Raw genomic sequence first — 17,520 nt, 5'->3', positions numbered from 1 at the left:
AAAAATCAGCATGAGTACTATTAAATTAAATCACCTTCAAGTCAGACCCTTGAGCTTTGAGATAGCAAGCCTAAGTGGAAAAAAAAAAGAGAAAAAAGAAAGCAGGAATTTAAAAGAAGAAAAAGAGTATTTTGGACATTTCAGAAAGACAGAGAAGCCAAGGGCACAAAGTAGGCCCCCCCTCAGGTGATGCATAGAGTGTTCTGTGGGCTCTCTGCATGGAAGTAGATTCATTGTTACAAAATAAATTAAATTAGGTCAAACCATCATTGCCACCAAAAAGCAACTCTACCTTGCACCATGTGGCACTTATTCATAATAAAAAGAGTTTAATAAATATCTCCTAAACCATGATTATTTTCTTTTTTCTTTTTTTTTCCTTTTTTGTTCTATTTTAAAAAATACAAAGTTGTCATCCGCTCTCTTTTACCACCCAGCTCCCACGGCTGCAGGAAGGTTGGCTAGTCCCAATGTGTCAGCTTCTCCTCTTCTCAGGCCCATTGCTTAGCTAGCTTAGTTTCCAGAAGCGTTAGTGTTGCACTTGTGAAGCAGTAAGGAAAACAGGAATGCAGTCGCAGGGAACCAGTGGCACCACCTGCACCACCCGGCTCAGCTCTGCGGCTCGCTCTTGCTGCAAGCAGTCTACAGGGGCTCCTGACAGACAGCACTCAGCACCTTGCCGGATCAGGCACTAGGGCTAGTCGAAATGAGAATTCAAGTTTTCTAAATGTTAGGCAAGAAATGATATTGGCAAATATGCTCAAGTCCCACCTACTTCCATCTTTCCCTTTCTAGGTGCTTCAAGACACACCCACCCTCTTCTCCCTGACCTGTGTTGCTGCCTTCAGAAGCAGCAGACCCTCTTACCACCCCATCAGGGAGTCTGTAAGTACGCGGGTGCTCTATGGTTTCCGTAGCACAGGTCAGCTTTAGAAAGTGTTGCCTTCAAAAATATTTTTTTTCTTTTTCTTTTTTTTTCTTTTTTCTTTTTTGAAAGAGGCAAAGCTTATGCTGTGTCAAAGGAAAGTGGCTCACTTGATGAGTCGTTCGTATTCGTCCTTGGGCTTGGTTATAAATTAGATCTGCAGGTTTGTAGTAAGGGATCTCAATATTAGAAAAAAAAAAGGGGAGATTAAAAAAAAAAAAAAAGAAGTCATACAACAATTTTTCTGTAATCCTTTAAAACACACTGGTGGCAAGTTCTTTGCAGTTTCTCCAAGACTTTGTACACACTACAGAAGTGCAGGAACATGAACTGCCTTCATCTCGTGACATCAAGAACTGAAAAAACAAACTCCAAATAGCTTCATGAAAAGCTACGAGCGTGTAATATCTTTATGCTGGTCCAGAGGATCTCCACTTGCTACCTCAACACATGCCACAATTAAAGAGGTGAGAGGGTATTTTGACATCGCTCCTTCTCTGTCATGACAGATCCATTCTGTGTTGGTATCTCTTCAGAAAGCATGAGGAAGGAAGGTGCTTCAAACGGGCGTCGTTCTCCTGTTGACCATGTTGACATGGAGTCCTTCCTTAAATTCCTTCTGAAGGAAGTTGTGAACCTGCAGAAAACTGGCTTCTTGGTCTGCGTTGTAGCTGGCAGCAGTTGTAACCTTCAAAGGCTCTCTGGAAAGAGTGTACATGGAAATCTCGTTCATGGGGATGGTGCTTGCTATCTTCATGCCAACTGGAGAAATGTCTCTAGATGGAGAAGGCTCCGTAGACCGAGAACTGGATCTGGACCGCCGCCTCCTGTACCTATAACTTGGCATCCTGGCATAAGGAGAACTGGAAGAAGTCTTAAGGAATTCCCTCTTGGACTTAAACCTCAGCTCTTTGTTCTTCTCAATATAAATGTTCACAGCCAGGACGCCTATGGTTTCGGCCACAATAAAAGACAAGGCTCCAAAATAAAAGGACCAGCCATAGTTGTAATGGTTCTTTTTGTCCTCATCTCGCTTGTCACTTGGGTCACCTGCATTGCTTGATATGTAGACAATGATCCCTATGATATTACTTAGTCCTAGAGGGAGAAAAACATAAATCAGTGGCTGTGTGGCTGGGAAGATAAAAGTCAAGCCATGTTACTTCCTGGACCTGAACAGTTCAAAGATTATGACCAGGAAATTTAATTACAGTTATCTATTCTTTCATTTATCTCAAGATTTCATTTCTTATTGAAAAACAAAGCACGGATCCACATCTGGGTTATAGAAGCTCTCATGGATCCCAAAATATACAGCAGGATTTGTTCCCTTCGCTTCATTGCCATGGTGGGAAAGAAAGTGTCCAGGAGCTCACTCATATTGTTAGTGGGATTCCAACATCCAGACTGATAATAAAAATACATTTTGAGCTGAGGGCTATGGCTGTTCACCTTGATCAAGATGAGTTCCCTTCCACCTTGCTGAATTTTCATCTAAGTGCAGCATGCTTAATCTGAGCTTCAGGGAAAGCTCTTAACAATGTGACCAACTCTCTCAGATGTTTTGAATGTGAAAAATGAGTTCACCTATCACAGGTGAATTTTTTTTCTGCCATCATAGCAAAGAAAAGAAAAGAAAATCCTTGATTCATCTAATGGTGCATACATTTTACATGGTGTAAAACTTGCTGGTTATTGACTTTGGCTTTCTTTTTATTTTTTTTTTTCAGGAAGACTAAAAGCTTTTGTAGAATATATTTATTGTAGACCTTAAACCTCATAATTTTGCCTGAAGAAATTTGCCTAGTGGGATATTGATAGTGCCCTCAACCAGGGAAAGGGCTTTTCCACAGCCCTCTTCAGAGGTAGCACTTCTTAAGGATTCAATGCAAGGAGAACATACCTGCTGCAACAAAGAGAATCCCAGCGCTGAGGATAATGTTGTTTTTGCTGTTGTAAATCCTTCCTGCTCCAACACAGAGTCCTCCCAGCAGCAGCAGGATTGTGCTTAGGATGGGGAACACACTGGAGGCACGGACAATGCCTGGAGGGGGACAGGTAAGAAAGCAAGACAGACAGTAACCATTTCAGATCCCTCCTGAGGTGCAACTGTGGTGACTGAATAATCTAAAACCTCTGGATTTGCTGGACTTGTCACTGATTCTGTATTTCTGGGCATGCTTTTGGGAGCCAAGGCCACGGGTGGGTGCCATGGGTGGCACAGACACTCTCCATTGAGTAGCTTAAATCTTTTGAGCTTTGTTCTAGAAAGTCCAGTGTTATCACCATTATCTTGGACCTGATGATCTTAGAGGTCTTTTCCAACCTTAATGACTCTATGATCCCATGCTATCATGAACAGAACACTCCTGGCAAAGCATGAGGTAAGTGACAGCAAGACCCAGCGTCACACAGGAAGCAGCAGTGAAAAATTCATGAGCTGGTGATGAACCTTACAGCGTTTGGGGAGGGCTTGAGCAGACAGATTTGTGCCTTGGTGCATGAACAAGGTGAGCGAATTACAGCCCCTGAAGTCTGCAGCCCTGGTGTTGGCAGAAAGCACAGCTAATAACCCCTTTTTCTTTTGTTGAATATTAAGGACGTTGAAACCTTTACAGATTTCTAAGGAAGGCATTTTCACAAGTGTGTCTCAGATGTTTGTGTTTAGCTTCCTGACAGCTAAGCAAAGTAATTTAAAATTCTGTATGCTTCAGTCCCTTCACCAGCGTGGGCTATAAAATCCCTGGGAAAATAAATAAAAAACAAACCAAAACAACCTAAACCACCACTTCAAGCCAGCTTTCAAAGTCGGGGCGCTACCAGACTAAGCTGCAAGTGAAAGGGCAGTGGCAGGGAGGGAACAAAAGGGCTGAGGCAAAAATAAACAAGCACAAGAAAAGAGATGTCTGTATTGTACAAACCAGAGGGGTAGAACCTGGTGGGAGTTCCTGAAAGGCAGAGTGAGGAACTGAGTTAGGCTCTTACAGAGGATTTTGTTTTTTGAAGAAGAGGAGGTAAGGTGCTGTGGACAGCAGGATCGTCCCGAAGCTTAGGAAGGCAAAGGTGTGGAGGGGCGTCCTGGGGCTTGGGGTTGCCCAAGGCGAGTGGGAGTCATAGGGTTGGAAACCCCAGGGCACAGTGGGAGGCCAGGGGCACCCCCGGGGCTGAGTGCAAGGGGAGGAGAAGCCACCATCTGGAGCAATGCGCTGACGCGGGGCCATTAGCGGCGCAGGCTCTCCCGGGTGCCATCCTCCCGGCCGAGACGCACAGCGAGCGGCGCCCGCTTCCCGAGCAGGCACGGCCAGATGTTCCAGCTGATGCTCTTTCTCATTTCACTTTTGATGGCCATGGTGTTCCCAATTTAGTGAATCGCTGCCTAACGATTCCCCTGGTAACCGGTGGCGCAACTCCCACTGACTGCAAGAGGGACAGGACCAGGCATTTAAAAACAGCATCGCTTTTGTGTGCACTGCAAAGCCTCCGGGAGCCCCAGCTCTGGGCTTAGCCCTCCTTAGGCTGGTGCAGACATAAAACAAAAAAGACAGTCCCTGCCTGGGAAGCTTATGCCTGTATCGATCTGCAACAGCTAGAGAAGTCCATCTCCTGCCAGAGCTGGCACCATCACTGCACGTGTCCTTTACAGACAGGGCATTTTCTAACTGAATCTAAACTCAATTCAGGCAAGGGCATTACTATTCAGACAGTGTCTTGCAATAATTGGCAAATCCAAGTAATGTGGGTGTAATGTCTCTAATCAAAGCCTGCTGAGTGCTGAGCCTGTTCTGTTGTCCTGGGTGTATCCCCATGTGTGTGGTACCAAGGAACAGTGCTTTGACTTTTGGCTCAGGTTTTAGAGTCAGTTATTAGAAAAGAGATTCAATGTCAGTCTCTGTGCTGCTGGAGATGAAAGCACCCCAAGTCCTGTCTGTCTGTTAGTGCTCTGGCAAAAGGCAGCTGGGGCTTAAAACCTCCTGTGGCCCTTTCTGGTTGTTGTTTCCTGTATTTTATGTATTTTGTAAGGATTACAATTGAATCAAAGAGCTTTCCTAAAATGCTTCAGTGATATCACCAGAAGAACTTGCCAGGCAAGCCAGACACAGGGCCTGGGTTGTTCTACTTGTAGCAGTCATCACAGAATGGTTTGGGTTGGAAGAGACCTCAAAGATCATCTAGTTCAACCTCTCCTGCCATGGGCAGGGATGCCTTCCACTGGAGCAGGCTGCTCAAAGCCCCATCCAACCTGGCAATCTCCAGAGATGATCTTCCTATAATAGATAATTAATGTGAAGAGAAACAAAACACAAAGTGTTCTCTTCCTCTAAAACTCTACAGGATATTTTTCCCCCCCTACAATGTCTACTTCTACCTCTGAAATATAAAAGGAAGCTCATAGATACCATGTAGAATTTACATATGTCTCCTGATACTGGTAATAAAATGACAGCACATCAAAAACCATTAAGGCAATCTGGTTTTTGCTTTCTCCCCTGCTTTTTTCCCCCTTGTTTACCGTCCTGTCTGTTTGCATCGGCAGCTCTGCACCGCTATGCATTGTGACACCTCCTTCGGTGAAGCTCCAGACGTGCTGTGCTGCTCCTCCCCACGGGGCTGCGAGCCCCAGCATTCAGCTCCTGCTTTTATTCTCTTCCAAAAACCAGAGGCCAAGCAAAAGGCTTTAGAAAGCCAGAGCATGTGGGGAAGAAATGCGTGGAAGGGCAGAGGTGCCCCTGAAATGGGGCTGCACCTTTGCAGCAGAGCCCTGGCATCCTCCTGCATGCAGTGAGGGTGAATCACAGAATGGTTTGGCTTGGAAGGGACCTTTAAAGGTCATCTAGTCTAACCCCCCTGCAGTCATCAGGGACATCTTCAACTAGAGCAGGTTGCTCAGAGCCCCAAACAACCAGAACTGGAATGGTTCCAGGGATGGGGCATCTCCCACCTCTCTGGGCAACCTGGGCCAGGATCTCACCACTCTCAATATAAAAAAATTCTTTCTTCTCTCTAGTCTGAATTTCCCTCTTTTAGTTTAAACCCATCACCCTTTGTCCTTGCTAAAAAGTCTCTCCCCATCTTTCTTATCAGCCCCCTAAATACTGAAAGGCCACAGGAAGGTCTCCCTGGAGCCTTCCCTTCTCCAGGCTGAACTACTCCAACTCTCCCAGCCTGTCCTCACAGCAGAGGTGCTCCAGCCCTGTCTCTTCTTTTTTTTGTCATCTCTCTCCTTACCCATTTTCTTCCCTCACAGCTCTTTGATGCAGGCATCCCACCCTGGTTTCATGTGCCTCTGCCCCTTACTGGGGCTCTGCACAGACAATGGGAGGGGATTTTTTTACAAACATAGGCTGGTGTGTGTTGCCACAGGGAAGGTTCAATAGAAGTGATCTTGTCTGAGCAACTTTTCATGTGTTTGTTGTCACTGCAGCTTGTCCTTTGCTTGGTTTCGCAGGGAACAGCCTGAATACCCAAGGGCAAAATCGAAACTTCTGCTCCTACACACACCACACACCAAAATACCCTAAAATCAGTGACTTTTTTTCACTGACTTCAACAGGACTTTGAAGCAGGGCTCAATGCTGGTAGCTCCATGATGTGTACATCCATCTGAAACCTATGTTAGATTCATCACTGAGGAGCAGCCTGAGACCTCTCCTGCTGCTCTTTCAGGAGCACAAGATGCACACAACCTTGGTGCCTTCATCTAAGCTAGACAGGAAAAATAAGGTTATCCCTAGCATGGCCCTCTGAGAATCTTGTGCCAAGAAATGGCTATAAAGCTTGGGGAATGATGTGGAGACAGCAGCCTGCCAAGGTGTTGCACAGAGGGCAAAGATGGGACGGAAGCTCTCGTATCTCCTTTGGAACAGGATGCAATTATCCTTGTCTTAGACAATGATTTGGTCCCTATTACTTATCTGTATGAGCTCATCTCTCCTGGCTTTAGGGACACAACATTTCAGTAATCTCTGAATCAACCATATGCAGCTTTTCTTCCAGAAGCTAAAGCAGACGAGCTCTGTTACCTGTGCAGGCTCCATGAGGATGAGCTCTCCTCTGCAGGGGGAGCAGCTGGAGTCAGTTTGCAGCAGACATAGAGGGTTGGACCAACTTGCTTGTAAGATCTCTTCTGAAGCAGCTTTTAGGAACACCCCTCACAAGTACACTTCCAAACAATTTACCAACCTCCTGCCTCACTGTGGAGCTGGGGATTGTTTTTTTCCCAGTTCTCCCTTTCCTCCAAATAGAGAAGGCAAACCACGCTTTTATCAGGATGCTGCTTAATTCCTCTTCCCTTTTACAGTCCTTTTACTAATGATGTTTCTTTCCTAAAGCTGACTTGGCATCAATTTAACATCAGTTCCAAGGCTTTGTATGAAAGGTAAATGCAGCTGTGCTCACACTCTCCAGCCTGCCTTCACCCTGGTGCTGAAATCACATCACCCAAGTACTCTGACTGATCTAAATTGACAAGAGTAAAGACGAAAAAAAAAACTGGGTTTCTCCTAAAGCCTACTTTTGGGAGCTTTTAACATTGGGGTTTTTTTTACTCCTTTCTTCTTGTCTTAGCAACTAGAAGTTGTTTCCCAGGAGTGAGCAGGAGTGCAGAGTGGTTCTCTAAGTGGTGTTTCAGGTAATTAATAGGAGTGTAACTGAGGAGTGGTTTGCCTGGCTGGGTCTATCAGCCAGCAGCATCCAACTGTTCCCTGAAGCTTTCCCAACACCTTGTGAACTTTCTTTCTGCAGGTTCTTCCTCTGATAAAGGGCACTGCTTTCATCTTGGCTGGTCAGCTTTTGCTCAAAAAGAATAACCAGGCAAGGTGTACTCTGGAGAAGGGGAGATTGAACTCAAACTTTGCAGGATTCATGAAGTTTCACAGCTGGGTTCCAAGACCTCCTATCAGCTGAGCAAAATGTCATCCAGAGGAGAAGAAACAACTGCCTTTATTTCAAGGACCAGGTTGGTGGATGAAGTTCCTTCTGTAGTGGATTACACACCAGTACAGAGCAGCTGTCCACACAGGGAAGCCACAGCCCATGCTCATGCTGAGATTTTGCTGTTAGATGCAGAAATTTCAGCTTCCTTCCTACAATTCAGTAATTTCACTGCAGGGGAAAGTGGCTCAGCAGCTGCAAAGGGTGAGGCTTGCATAAGGGTTGGGTTTAAGCATTAGGAAAACATTCCTAATAGACTGGAACCCACTCCTCAAACCTCTTTTTATATACTAATCAGCTAAATATTCCCTCTGTACAACAGCCTCACCAGTCTGGGGCTGGTAGCTGTAGTTTTCATTTGTGAGCTTCCCATATAGAAGATGGGCACCTCAACCATGAGCATTCCCTTGGCTGAAGGAAACCCTTGAGATGGGAGTTCCCAGTGCTGCAGTGTTAAATGGATATATGTCACTCTGTGCCACCCAGTTTGGGTCACTCTGTTGCAACTAAGAGGGGTTGGACTCTATGGAAGACAAACCCAGGAAGGCCTCTCTGGCCATGTCTCTATGTCAGGAACTGCTTTTCACTTACGGAGAAGGTATTCTGAGCTGTCATGGTCATAGTCATTGTCTTCAGGGAAGTGGTTGATTCGGAAGCAATGTCCTTTGTAGATTCCTAAATGAAAACAAGGCAAACACAACACTTAAGGAACAGAACCAGGTCAATGTGCTTCTGCCAGCTCTGCTTTATTTGCTTTTCCTCCCAGGCTGTATAAGTAAATTAGTCTCCTGCAGGGTTGGTCACTGATTGTTTTTATGCCATCAAGATGCCATCTCTAAGGTCACAAATTTTGGGCAGACCAGGCTGAAGCACAGCCAATGGAAGGCAGAGCCCAGGACTCTTGGGCTCTTCTCTTCAGTCTGCTGCTAATATTGTTCCCTTGAGGTTTTTAATCTCTCTGTGCTTTACTTTATCAGTGCTGGGCTTATCTCACAAGCATACTGAATTTGGAAAGCTTCTTTTTGTTCCCAGAGTGACTGTCAGTCTGGGTCCTTGCTCCATGGCTTGCTCCCCAGCAGAACCAAGTGTTAGTCTGGTGGCCATCACCCCTCCTGCCTCGTCCCCAGTGGAGTGCTGGCTTCTCTTATCAGAGCTGGTAAATGCTGAACTGTCTGAGGTCTCTTTGATTATTCTCTAGACTAGAAAACAAGTCCATAAATCTCTGCCTGCTGCAATTTAAACCTGTATGTCCCCCTCAAGGTTGGCTCAGCTTTTAATGGCATATTTGTTTAGTTAACTGGGAGCCTGAGCAGTAAGTCAGGGCATGAGAGTCCACTCCTGATACCTGAAGGAACAACGCCAGCACTGGCTGGTTGATCACCTCACTTGGCTGAACAAGATGAGGTTCAGCATCTTGTCCACCTGGGTAAAGCTTTCCATTAGTATTTTTCACATTGCTATTTTCCATCATGGTTATCCAGCCTTAGCTGCAGCCGGGTGGCTGTGATGGCTGTGGCACAGCAAGCTGCTCGGGGACCTGTTCCCAGGGAGCTGAATGCAGGAGCCAAGCCCGAGGTGAGATCCTGCTTTGGTGCTTTCATTATTCATTAACCAGCTCAGCAACATACATCACCCAGGATGAGCTGTGCTCTGCACGGGAGTTTCGGTGCTCACAGCTCGAGCTGGCAGAAGGATTTAAACCCCATCACTTAATACGACTTGAGCAGAAGCACAGCTGCAGCCTGCAGGATAGGAATGTGGATTTATTTCACCACCTATTACCAATGATTACAAAGATCTCAAAAGAATTACTAATCCGGAGGATTCCAATTGCACCCTCCGCGTGTCGGCGGCAGGGTTGCTGCTACAGAGCATTTCGTTCTTCCAGTCAGTGATGTCTCTCCTCTAATGGCACTCACGGCTCAGGCTTCCTCTGCACGGCACTTCAAAGGCTGGGAACGAGATGTAAGTGGCTCATATCCCATCTGGAAGTGACACACCTGCCCTGTCTGCCAGGCGGAGGAGAGCTGGGACTGCTCCTGCTAAGCATGTTTGCCTGGGCATCCCTCTGTTTGCCATCAGCTGGGTTGTTGCTCCTGATGGCTCTCCAGCAAAGCAATCCAAAATTCAGATTTGAGTGATCCCAGCGCTTATCTTTATGGCAGTTCACGCAATGAAACTAAATCACTCCCAGCATAGCAGGGCCTCTGAGACTGGATGGTCATTTCTTTGAGCCTCTTCATTATGGTGTGTTAATTTAGAGGAAATACATTCAGAGGATGATTTTTATCCTCTCCTAGTCATTAAGAAAAAAAAAATTCTAAATAATCTTCTGTCCCTAATCTCCTAGGGAAATAGACTTCTTGGTGACTGTGCTTGTGGCTCTCACAGTCTGTATGTACTTCCCAGTGACTTCTGAGGGGTTGGTTGAATTTATATAGACACAGAAGTACCACAGGTAACTGTGCAAACAGGTAGATGCATGAAGGAGAGGACTCTGCCACAGGACCACAGAACGGTAGGGGTTGGAAGGGACCTGCTAGGAAATGCAACAATACCTTTGGGTTTTTTTTCCCATAGTGATGGATTTTGAAACTAAGATTTAGGAAAATTTAAATTTAGCAGGGTGGAAGTGAATGAAGCAGTGGTCAGCTTCAAAAGCACAACAGCAGAGTCTGGCTTGTACTTAAACCCCAAAAATACAAACAAAACAAAGCTGAGATTTGGTGAAACAGTTGGCTCCATGCCCTGGCATGTGAAGCAACACCAAAGAATAAAAATCATGAAGGAGAAGAAGTGGCAGAAAAGGAAATGCCTCATTTAAATCCAGTAACAGCTATTCTACAGCATCTGAGCTCCTTGCAGCTCTTCTCAAAGGTTTCACAGAGGATGCCTTGAAGAAATGGGTAGGCAATGGTCGCCACTGGTCCATGCTCCATAAGACACAGATGAGTTGTTTTCCACACATGGAAGAGAGAATTTTTTTCTTTGCCTATGAGGGTACAGTCCCTTCTATACTTTGGAGAGGAAGATGGAATATTTAACTTCTACTTCTGTACCCACTAGAGAGAGATAAATAAGCTGCAATCACTGCCTAACAGATACTGAAATATTGAGAAGCACTTCTGGATACCTCTTGAGAGTAAGCTATAATATCCCACTGAGATGCAGCACTACTCCTTTCTTTGAATGATTACTGATATCTTAAATGGTGTTTTTAGAAATACAAATATTCTAATGAATATTTTTTCCCCCTTCATAATAATAACTTTGTTCTGAATTTTGAGACAGGATTTCAGGATCTGGGTTAATGACAATGAAGAGGTAAATTTTGTGAAGTGTGTGCTGATGGTAGAAGGACTGTTTTCCCCCACTGGTTGCAGCATACTTAGCTGGCATTTAAAACACCAAGAACTGTTTCTGAATTGGTTTTACTCTGTGTTCAAGGGCTTCTCTGACAAGGTTAGTACTTCTCAGTCCCACTAAGTGTTGTTCAGGTAACTATAATTAGAGTGTGATGTACTCAGATAATGTGATAAGGGAGGGAGCTGTAATGCCTAAGTGAAGATTAAGCTTTGTTTTGGGGTTTGAGATCTCCAAGTACACAGAGTTTTCAACAGTAAATCAAAGTAGCTATACCAAATTCTGATGACATACAACCTCTCCTTGCTCTTTCTCAAATAATCCTTTAATAATCCTGCCTGTACCACTGCAGAGCTGTTCACTGAGCTTTTATGTTTTGATGCCTGACAGTGATGCTTAATGCTGTAGGACAGAAATGCTTATTTATGTTGTCTGAGGCCATCCATTATGTTGCTGTTGGCCACACCACCATATTACTTACTCTGTCTGTGGCCACACATGCCATGATCACATTGTTGTTGGCCATACCACCAGCCATTTCCCATGGTCAGTATTTATCAATGACAACATTCCCTGATGCCCTGGAAGTGTTTGCACAAATCAACACTGGAAAACAGAGCACTTAAATGTCTGACAATATTTGTCAAGGCAGGCTGCACTTTTGTTTTCTCCTCCTCCTCCTCCCTGATTCTAATCCCGAAAACTACACACAACAAGGTCTTCTCCTAACATTGGTGTTCTGTTGTCACTTAAAATAGGTTTCCACCATGCAGGAGCTAGCAGCTTTGCATCAGAGGACCTTGTCTGTGGGGTACTTCTGTCAATAGCAATTTTCGTCTCTCTGCTCTGAGCACGAGTTTACAGGAGGTGATATCTGATAGCAGTGGGAGACACATGAGGATAGATGGCTTGTGCTGCTGCCTCCTTCTCCATCAAGAGCTTCTGCAGAGCTATTGCTTAACTACTGCATCTCCAGCCCTTTTGCCTGCCCTGATTGGTGAGTCTGTGCAGTAAAACATTGGTTTGGGGACTTAAGGTTGAGAAACTTTGCTTGTTTTCTCATGAGACACCACACACTTGTGACCTCCTTGGATCAAACTCTCCCCTGCCAACATGCCACATTCCTGTAGCTCTTGAGCAGCTACAGATACTTACTGCACACATGTGCACACTATTAATAGAGCTAAGCAGGGTTTTCTCCTGAGGGGGATTATGCTGATGGAATGAGTGCTGTGAATGTCAGCTGCAGCACTGGTTGCATGGCTACAGTGATTACCTGCAGGCAGGTAAACACACCCCATAGTTGCCCAGCCTCAAATCCCACTCACCAACTGATTTCTTCCTGACAAAATGGGTCTTCTGGGATGGTGTGAAGACATGGAAGGAAATGATTTTCAAGATTATTTGACAGCAAGTGCCTGCAGATGCAGGGAATACAAGTTGCAAGGAGCTGACTGTCTATTAAAAATAAGGTGATGAATAAAGAACCACAGGAAATTTGCCCTGATGGTTCTGCTTGTTGCTTCTACTCTGTGATTAAATCCTGTGCTTCACCCTTAGCCTGATGTTTAAATAAATGTTTAAATGATAGGTCTTCTGAATATATCAGCACAAGGAAGGCTGACTGACAGATAGTACCCCAGACAGCAAGGGCAGCATGACATGCAGAGTGGGGCTGCTGTAACTGAAGTTGCCTGAACACAGTGTCCGTCTGAGCACACCCTGTGGGGCTGGGTTTCCTTAATGGCATGGCTTTACCCTTCCCTTGGACAACAGTGGAGTTGTCTCTATTTATAGTGTGTGGGAGTGTGTCAGTGCTGGACTCTGCCAGGGGAGGACAGAAACAGTTCTAGATATTTTTTTTCCTTAGAAAGATTTCTCTACTGACAAATTCTGAAGCCCTTTGCCATGTGATTTGAGCAACAGTGAGCAAAAGAGAACAGACATGCCAAAAAATGTTCCTCTCTGCAAAATCTGCAGCACAGAGTCTATCCCTGAACTGTGTTCATTTCTTTGATTTTCCACCAGTACAGCTCCTCTGTCTCACTGGATTGACCCACAACAGCCAATGCAGCTGCCAACTTAACTCCCTTTTCATTCCTCTCAGCATAAAATAACCCTTGAAAAGAGGAATGGGTGTTGCACCTCCTTTTACTTCCAAAACCCGCCTTGTGGTGCTGATGGGACTATTATGGTCCTGAGCTTTGCACTCATGCCACAATGAAGAGCATTTGCTATTCTTCTGTAACTTGGCACTTTCTGTGGTAAATTGTTGGATTGTTTGTCTCCTGCTGCTTGCTGAGACTTTCACAAGCCTGTCCTTAAGTTACTTGAATGAGCACAGATCCTGTGAGCCTCTGCCAGAGGACATTTAATGCTGTCATTATAAAAGAGATCATGAAGTATTGATGCAAGTTGTGTGCAAAACACACCCCATGTGAATTTCCTACCCCACATTGCTGCTGTAACCACCACGGAGGATGGAGCCAGCAGACAAAGAAGCCTCAGGAGGTTAAATACACATTTATTGGGTGTCTGCTGTTGAGAAAAGTTTGGCTCTTGTGACAGCCTTATGAAGCTAGGATCTTCACAGCACAGGTTGTTTTTGAGATGGATGCTGCCTGACACCCCCTGAGTCCTGCCAGTTTGGGAAATATTTGTCCATGTGACAGTTTGTATTTTTGTTTCATCTGAAGGTGAATTTGATGGAGAGCACTGCTACTACCTGGGGTTATTGTCAGATTTTTGCCAGTGTAGGTCTTGGTTTCACAAAATGCTTAGGACCTAAAAATATTAGAAAATGAGAGGCTGACTGTGGGTATCATAAGCCAGCTGAGGAGCATTCTCTGTCCCTGCATGTCATGGGCAGGCCAAAGCAAATTCAGCTCAGCCAAGTCTTTAAAATGGATTTATCCTGAATCTTAACCATGTTTCTCTACAGCTGTTGAGACAGTGAAACAATTATCTTCTATTCTTTCTCGTAAAAGTCCTTTCCTTCTTTCTCCATCTTCCATCCCATAACTCAGAGCTCTCTTGTTTGTCACTGCAGGGAGCTGAACTGCCCTGCTTCAGGGCCAGATTCTGATTTCAAGTGCAGCAGACTCAATTCTCAGTAGCAGTGGTATCAGACTCTGGTCTTCTCCCTCTGTTTGCTCCCTCTCTACTTCCTGGGTAAAACCAAAATGTTTTTAAAGTGTTGAAATGTATGAAATTTGCCCCACTTTCTTCCTTAGGAGCTGTCAGCTCTAACAAACCCTTTGGGTTCTTCTTTTGATCTATTTTCAATTGTCTGGTAGGCAAAGCAAAAACTCCTCCTCAAGCCTCTTATTTTCTTATCTTCTGCTGTGACATGAATTTCCCCCTTTTCCAGCCTTTTCCAGTCCTCCCCATCCACTGGCTCCAGACCCTCTGCTGCTCCAAGCTTTTCCTCAGTCCCCTTGATGCCACGTGAATGACTGCCAGTTGCCTTTGCTGCCTGCTGCATCTCGCTCCTCTTTAAGGCTTTTAGAAGCAGAACACCTTCCCAGTGTGTTTAGCACCTCATGAGGGCTCAGACCAGAGCAGATGTGCTGGAGCAGCTCGCAGCTGCTTCTGCCCACACGCCTGCAGACGAGCTGGTGTTGGCAGGGGTCTGTGCTCTGCTCTCACCCCTGCCTTTGCTCTTAGCCCCCTCACGTCTGGCAGAAGCACCTTTTCTCTAGGAACAGCTCTCAGCTTACAGAACCATAGAATCCTTTTGGTTGGCAAAGCCTTTTAAGATCACGGAGTCTAACCAGTCTCTATATCAAGGCTGGTGTGGTGGCACTCAGCCCCACTGCATCTCTGCCTCTTTTAAACACCCCCAGGGATGGGAATTCAACCAGCAACCTGGGGTGCCTCTTGCCATTTGACACACTCAGTCCCACTACTGGCATCACTCCCCTTCTCTTACCTTCCTATAGCAGTTAATGTTCCCTCCTGAATTCACCATACCACCAATCTGAACTGTCTTCTCCAGTATATTATCATCTGCTTGCTCCAACTTGCCTGTGCTGTGGCAGTGTCTGAGCTGATTGCCTTTTGCCATCTGCAGCCTCTCCTTGGTGCTTCTCTACAAAGCTCTCTCTGTTGGAAGCAGAGGCAGCTCACAGCCTCTCCTTTCACTGCATCCCCACAGAATGAAGGTTGTGTTGCTATTTCATCACAGCCTTTTTCTACAGTGGTCTCAAACTGTAGTGGAGGTCATGACCTGCATTGCAGGAGAGCCATCTCCACTGACCTGAATGCCAATTTCACAACCATAGTTAGTGACCAGGGATGTTCCCACTTGGAAAGCTTGACCTTTGTGTCACGACCCACCATTTTCCCTTGTCTCTCCCATGGCCCAGATGTGGTACCTTAGCTGAACTTCTCCATTTACCACTGGGTGCTCACTGTTGCCCAAAGAAGTTAGCCACATAGGAGAACACACTAGGTGGTGACACCTTGCTTAGGTGGTGAAGAAGTCTGCTATTGGCTGATAACTTCTAGTTCTGGCTGGAACAATTCAGAGTGATATTATTTTGGCATGTAACACCTGAATGCTGTTTCGTGCAGCCTGGCAAAGCACTTCCAGATTCTGCATCACCTACACCAGAAGGCATCCAAGGAAATGCCTACAGAGGCTCAGTCAGTTACAATTGACATGGATATATCCATCCTCAGCAGCCAACCTTCTGCTTTCAAATGGGCAAATATCATCAAAGCTGTTGTGTGTGTAAGAAATGAACAGATGCAGGAAAGATTCTTTGCCAAAGACAACTTTGAAATTCTGAGACAGCCTTTTGTTCCAGTGTAAGATTTTTATCTGAGACCTTGACAGAGGCTAGAAAATCCTTTCCTGAAGAGTCACCTCACCTGCACATCTGGGAGCTAATAAAACACATCCCAGTGTCTGGCTGCTGTCCTTTGAATTCTCTTTAGTTCATTGCAAAACTGCTGCCAAAAGTACTAAGTGTCCTTGTGCTAGCACAATACCAATAGTATCAGGGAAATGTAGGCCAGAAGAGAGTAGGTAAGAGCTGACTGTATGCTGCATGTTGGTTTAAGCTGCTTCATTTTCATTTTCTTTGAATATGCCTCTCCCATAACCAGCATTTTGGCCACAGAAGGAATGAGTGAGGTTGTTCAGAGTGTTCCTATCTCTTTCCCAGCTGCCTTTTCTTGGCCAAACAGCAGATAAAAGTGTCCTGTGATACTACTCTGCTCAGACATCCCCTGTAGCCTGCCTGTGCATTGCTGATAGTTTTCTTACTACCACTTGCCATTTGCTCCTTATTAACCATGTCCCCTTGTGGCGCTGCTTGGATGGTGAAGTGGTGGAAATTTCAAGGAGTTGTGGCTTGTTTTAGTCTTTTTAGTGCTCCTTGTTATGGAGCTTATGGAGGGGACGACTCTGTGTTTTCTGGGAAGAAACTCTGCCATGCTTCCAGCCCTGATGTTCAGTTAGCATTTTGTAAATCATCTGCAGAGGGAAAGAGGAGCAACTCCTCAACCTGGGTATGATGTCATTTTTTTCTGGAGCAATGTTAGTGATGCTGCTTGAGGAACATTTCCAAGTCAGAACTAAGTCAGCCCTGCCACGGTGAGTCTTCCCATGCCTGGCTCAGCCCCAAGAGCCTGTCAACATTTCTAGTTGTCATGGGGTTGTTAACTCATTTTTCTGTGTCTGCTTTTCAATCTACCACCACAGCCCACACTTGCTGTGTTCTGCCTTCACACCTCGTCTCGTCCTGCATCTCATGCTACAGTCCTTTATCCCAGCAGCCCAGAAGTTTGTCTCACCACTCATTTCCATACTTTGCTCTGCTGCCACTTTGCCAAAGCTGTTCCTGGGTTGCTGATATAATCATCCTCATGCTTTTAAGATTAATTTGAAGCTTGGATGGAAACTTCCATTAGAGTTCTGTAGTTGGCTTTTCTATCTTAGCTAAAATTGGTCTAACACTGGAGGAGTTGGTGTTGGCTTCTTAGGTATCTTCACCCATCAGAGCTTTGAACTGAAAGTGACTCTTCAAGGAGTTTACAGCTCTTACATCCTGGTCCATGATGTCTTAATTTAAAGAGGTATTTTAGCAACTTTAGCAATAGTGATGCTTCTGGCACAAGGTGGCAGAGACTTAAGTTGTTATTCCCAGCTGTCACTACACAGTGGCCCTCATCACTCCAACACCTCAGAGGGGAATGGGAAATAATCAGCTGGCTGGTATGCTAGCCAGGATTCAGGTACATCATGACTTTGACCAAAAATCCTTTTTTTTATTCCTTCTTTTTTTTCCCCCCCA

The 17,520-nt window shown here is 45.3% G+C and overlaps 1 protein-coding gene across 1 annotated transcript in view; it reads right to left on the bottom strand.

The window, feature by feature from the left end:
* Positions 1–1,484: 1,484 nt before the first annotated feature.
* Positions 1,485–17,520, bottom strand: part of CACNG4 (calcium voltage-gated channel auxiliary subunit gamma 4) — a 39,122-nt gene continuing 23,086 nt past the window's right edge. Inside the window, exons 2-4 of the mRNA XM_054393898.1 lie at positions 8,447–8,530; positions 2,829–2,969; positions 1,485–2,023 (exon numbers count right to left, since the gene is read on the bottom strand). Coding sequence (XP_054249873.1) covers positions 1,485–2,023; positions 2,829–2,969; positions 8,447–8,530 — 764 coding nt within the window. The remainder of the gene's footprint in view (positions 2,024–2,828; positions 2,970–8,446; positions 8,531–17,520) is intronic.

Source organism: Indicator indicator, chromosome 29 (genome assembly GCF_027791375.1).
Source record: "Indicator indicator isolate 239-I01 chromosome 29, UM_Iind_1.1, whole genome shotgun sequence".
Lineage (NCBI taxonomy): Eukaryota > Metazoa > Chordata > Aves > Piciformes > Indicatoridae > Indicator > Indicator indicator.
Note: the sequence above shows the minus strand (reverse complement) of the source record. Positions and strands in the feature narration are given on the sequence as shown.